General features: G+C 35.6%; 1 protein-coding gene across 1 annotated transcript in view; it reads left to right on the plus strand.

Annotated features, from left to right (window-relative positions):
* The first annotated feature begins 895 nt into the window (after nt 1-895).
* Nucleotides 896-4,062, plus strand: part of LOC21389844 (calmodulin-binding protein 60 A) — a 5,136-nt gene continuing 1,969 nt past the window's right edge. The window contains exons 1-4 of the mRNA XM_010092747.2: nt 896-1,533; nt 2,303-2,369; nt 3,253-3,305; nt 3,430-3,920. Of these exons, the coding sequence (XP_010091049.1) occupies nt 1,439-1,533; nt 2,303-2,369; nt 3,253-3,305; nt 3,430-3,920 (706 nt within the window). The 5' untranslated portion in view covers nt 896-1,438. The remainder of the gene's footprint in view (nt 1,534-2,302; nt 2,370-3,252; nt 3,306-3,429; nt 3,921-4,062) is intronic.

Below are 4,062 nucleotides of genomic sequence, written 5' to 3' on the forward strand. Positions count from 1 at the left end.
GTAGGGAAAAAAAGACTGATACATTAAGATCTTCAATTCAATACCGGTACAGAATCGTCATTAGGATGGCCTCATAATACCCCAATCACGAACATAATCTTTATAAGATCCTTCATGAATATGATCATAGTCACATATTTGATTGATCACGATATGTGTTATTGTTACACACTAATACTCGAATAATCAGAAAAATTCATAACTCAAAAACTCAATAGAGACAAAGTAGATAAAGAGAGAAATTTTGATAGAAATTTCACGAATATCTTATCGGTCATTTATGCTTTGACTATTTAGCCATTCATAACCACATCTCTTATAAAACACAAAAGCAAAATATGAAAAATACCTTCTTCACTATTAGATAGAAAATGAATTGTCTGATTAATTCAATCAGTCAAGATAATAAACGCGCCATATATTTAAAATATGACACTTTTCCATTTAATGGATTTTATTTCAAATAAATTTTTTGACTTTGAACCATGCAGCATTATTATGAGCCACTTAAAATATAATTTCACACTAACACTTAAAAAAATTAAATTATAAACCCATTTAGAATGTATACTAAAATTATTATTTAAATTTATTATGTGAATTTTATAAAAAAATTTTTTAAAAATTTAAACTCTTTATAAAATAAAAAATATTATAATAAAATCATAATTTGAATTTGAATATATCTATCAAACAATCCTTTCATTACGCACTAATGACTCGAATATGTAAATGCCTAAAAAAAAGGGTAAAAAACAAAAACAAAAACGAATATAAACACTACGACGTGGACCCCGTTTTACTAGTCCGTAACGCGCTTTAGCCGGGCCCCACTGAACACACCCACTCGCGTACAGCGTCTCTCTCTCTCTCTCGAATGACACAAAACTAATCAACAGACAATCATCTCCTGAGCTGAATCCTCCAACCCCCTTTCTCTCTCCTCTCACCCCGCCACCGCCTTTCTTTCTGGGCAATCTGTTTTTGTTGGCAACCAAAAAGAATTAGAAAAAAAAAAAAGAAAGAAAGAAAAGAATCCAAAAAGCGAGAGATGTTGGGGAAGTTTCACGTCGAAGAAGCATCCCACACGCAGCCAAATTCAGATAATCATAATAATAATACTGTTTAGCTTCATTCGACACAAACACACACTTGGCCTCTTCTTCTTCATCTTTTGGAACCTTTCTCTTCTTCGTCTTCTTCTCTCTCTCTCTTTCTCTCTCTCTATCTCTCTATATATATGTGTATATTTGTGTAATAGTATGATTAAGAGGATTGATATCTTATCGTTTTACGTGCCCACCACCGCATGTTGGTCCACTTGGATGTTGTTTTCCATGGTCATTACTGAAACTATCGTCACTTCTCCATTTCCAAACCTAAGTTTTTCTTCGTCTTCTTCTTCTTCTTGTGGGTCTTGTTTCTTTGGCCTTCCATAATGTCGCAGAAGAGACATCCAGAAGATGGTAGAGTTCCTCGGTCGGAAGGGACGAGTCCCGATGATAAGCGTCGAAAGATTGCTGCTTTCAGGAAGTAAGGCATATTTTCTTCTTCTTTGTTAAGTCTTCTTTTTTCTTTTTTTGTTATATTCTGTTAGAATAATTACATGGTGTGAAATTTGGGATTGGGAAATGAATTGGGTTTTGTTTTGTTTTGTATAATTCTTTTGACTTGTTGTTGAATTTCCCGAGGCAAATTGGGTTGGGTTTGGTTTGGAGCGAATTGGGTTTGGCTTGTTTGTAAAATTTTTGCAAGTGGAAAGGGATTTTGTTTGTGGTGAATTTTGATTGAAATTCTTTAGGCTGAAATGCTTGTTTCTAGGAAATGATGTGTGTTGTGTGTGTGTGTGTGAGTTTATTTATTTATTTTTTAAAATTTTTTTTGGTGCTTTCCAATGGTTATTGTTTTATCCTTTGGCTTTTATGCTATGAAGAGTTAAATTGAGAGTTCTTTTTAGAAGGGAAATGTTAGTGTAATTGTGTGCATATGAAATTTGATGATGAACTTTCACGTTGTGAAATTTGAGTGCATTTGGTTTGACATAATGGAAAAGTTGTTTGGAATTGTTTCACTTGAATAGTAAATGAGTTCTGTTGTATACAAGGGGATAAGAAAGAAAAGCGTTATGTGACAGTTATTCTAGCTGGTACTGAAATGTTGGTCTCCGAAAATAAACCTTTTTGAGCATTCTGAGGTTTATACATTTCAATGGACACTTAAAAAAAATTTGAACGCTTTTTTCAATGGACACTTAAAAAAAATTCGAACGCTTTCTTTCTAATGAGTTATCAACACCTTTCAGAGTCGTTATGGAGGCAATGCGGATGCATTCATTGGAGCGATGCCTGGAGCCTTTGATTCGTCGAGTGGTAAGTGTGTTTCTTTTGATCACGGGTTTTGTATCTGTATATTCTCAAGTCTTAATCTGAAACCTTATGTGAATTGTTTGTGAATTTGTGATGATGCCAACTAGCTGGAAAAACAACACTGCAATTTAGGAATCTTTAGAATTCTTTAAACTTGATAAGGAAATCAGTTATTAAGAAAACGTTGGAATTGTAAGATACCACCATGCTTTGCAGGGTGCAGCTATGCATGGCAGCCCATTTTGTGTTGACATGAACACTGGCCTGACGCCCTTGGCATCTATCAGTATCCTTTCCACCTAATGAAGGCTGCGCTCTCTATCCAAGTAGCCCTTTTAACCATAAAACTCCGCTATAGGCACAACGTCTTATAAGCCACAGATTGCCTCTTCCTTAGACATCCACTTCGCATGTGTAATTAGCCGGGATAAGCCTTAGAATGACATATTATCTCTTTAATTTTTACAAGCATTTAATGAATTAGCTACCTTCTACTTTAAAGTTGTCAATATTGTAGAACAATTCACCAAGAATCGGTGTGCCTTAGATGATGGGAGCTTAACAAATTTATCTTCTTGCATTGGTCTAGTCTGGTAATCTTGTCAATCTTGATTTGAATTAGCTTCAGCGTATTATGCTTGTTTTTGGAGAGCCTCGTAACTGAACAGAGGCTGGATGTCTTTCAATAGGAAAGAAGAAAACATTATGGGTTGAATAGAGATGAGATAAAGAAATTTGCTGGAAATGTTTCTATATTTTGTTGTGTAATGGTTTTGGGCCCCTGAACCTATGTTTTGTGAGTTTATCGTATTCTCTCTTTTGAATAAGTATGCACGGGTTTGAGTTTTAATAATTGTTTCTAAACAAGTTCTCATGTCTTTTTCAGGTTAAAGAGGAAGTTGAGTTGGCCCTAAAAAAGCATTTGAACAATATGAAACAGTAAGAAATGATACTTTATGGATATTTTTCCAATTCTACCTTCCTCCCGCAAGGACAGAAGTTGTCAATATAACTTTGACTTCCTTATTATGTTTGATAATTAATCTTTATATGTAATGTTCAGGAGTTGCATGAAAGAGACCCATTCTTCCGAATCCAGGAGCTTAAAGCTACGGTTTTTAACTAATCCCTCTCTTCCAGTATTCACTGGAGCCCGAATTGAAGGAGAAGAATGTTCCAGTATTCAAATAGCCTTAGTTGATTGTGTTACTGGACAAATTGTTAAATCTGGGCCTGAATCCTTAGCCAGGGTAGAAATTGTTGTTCTTGAGGGTGACTTTGATGGTGAGGAGAGTGACAATTGGACAGTTGAAGAGTTCAAGAATAACATTGTAAGGGAGAGAGAAGGGAAAAAACCCCTTCTCACCGGAGAGGCGGTTCTGAATCTCAAAGATGGTGTAGGTATTGGGGGTGAGATCTCCTTCACGGATAACTCAAGTTGGACGAGGAGCCGTAGATTCAGGCTAGGGGCAAGAGTAATGGATAGTTTTGATGGAATTAAAGTAAGGGAAGCAAAGACAGAATCCTTCATTGTCAGGGATCACCGTGGAGAATGTAAGTGCTTCTTATCAAGATTTGACAGTGTCAATATAATACTTCTACTTGATGCTGAGTCTTTTTTTTTTCCCCCTTTTTCTTTTTGGTCATTCCTCCCCTCTCCCTGTTTTCCTCTTCCTTTCCCTTCCTTTCTCTTTCC

This window comes from Morus notabilis, unplaced genomic scaffold, assembly GCF_000414095.1.
Source record: "Morus notabilis unplaced genomic scaffold, ASM41409v2 Scaffold778, whole genome shotgun sequence".
NCBI classification, from domain to species: Eukaryota; Viridiplantae; Streptophyta; class Magnoliopsida; order Rosales; family Moraceae; genus Morus; species Morus notabilis.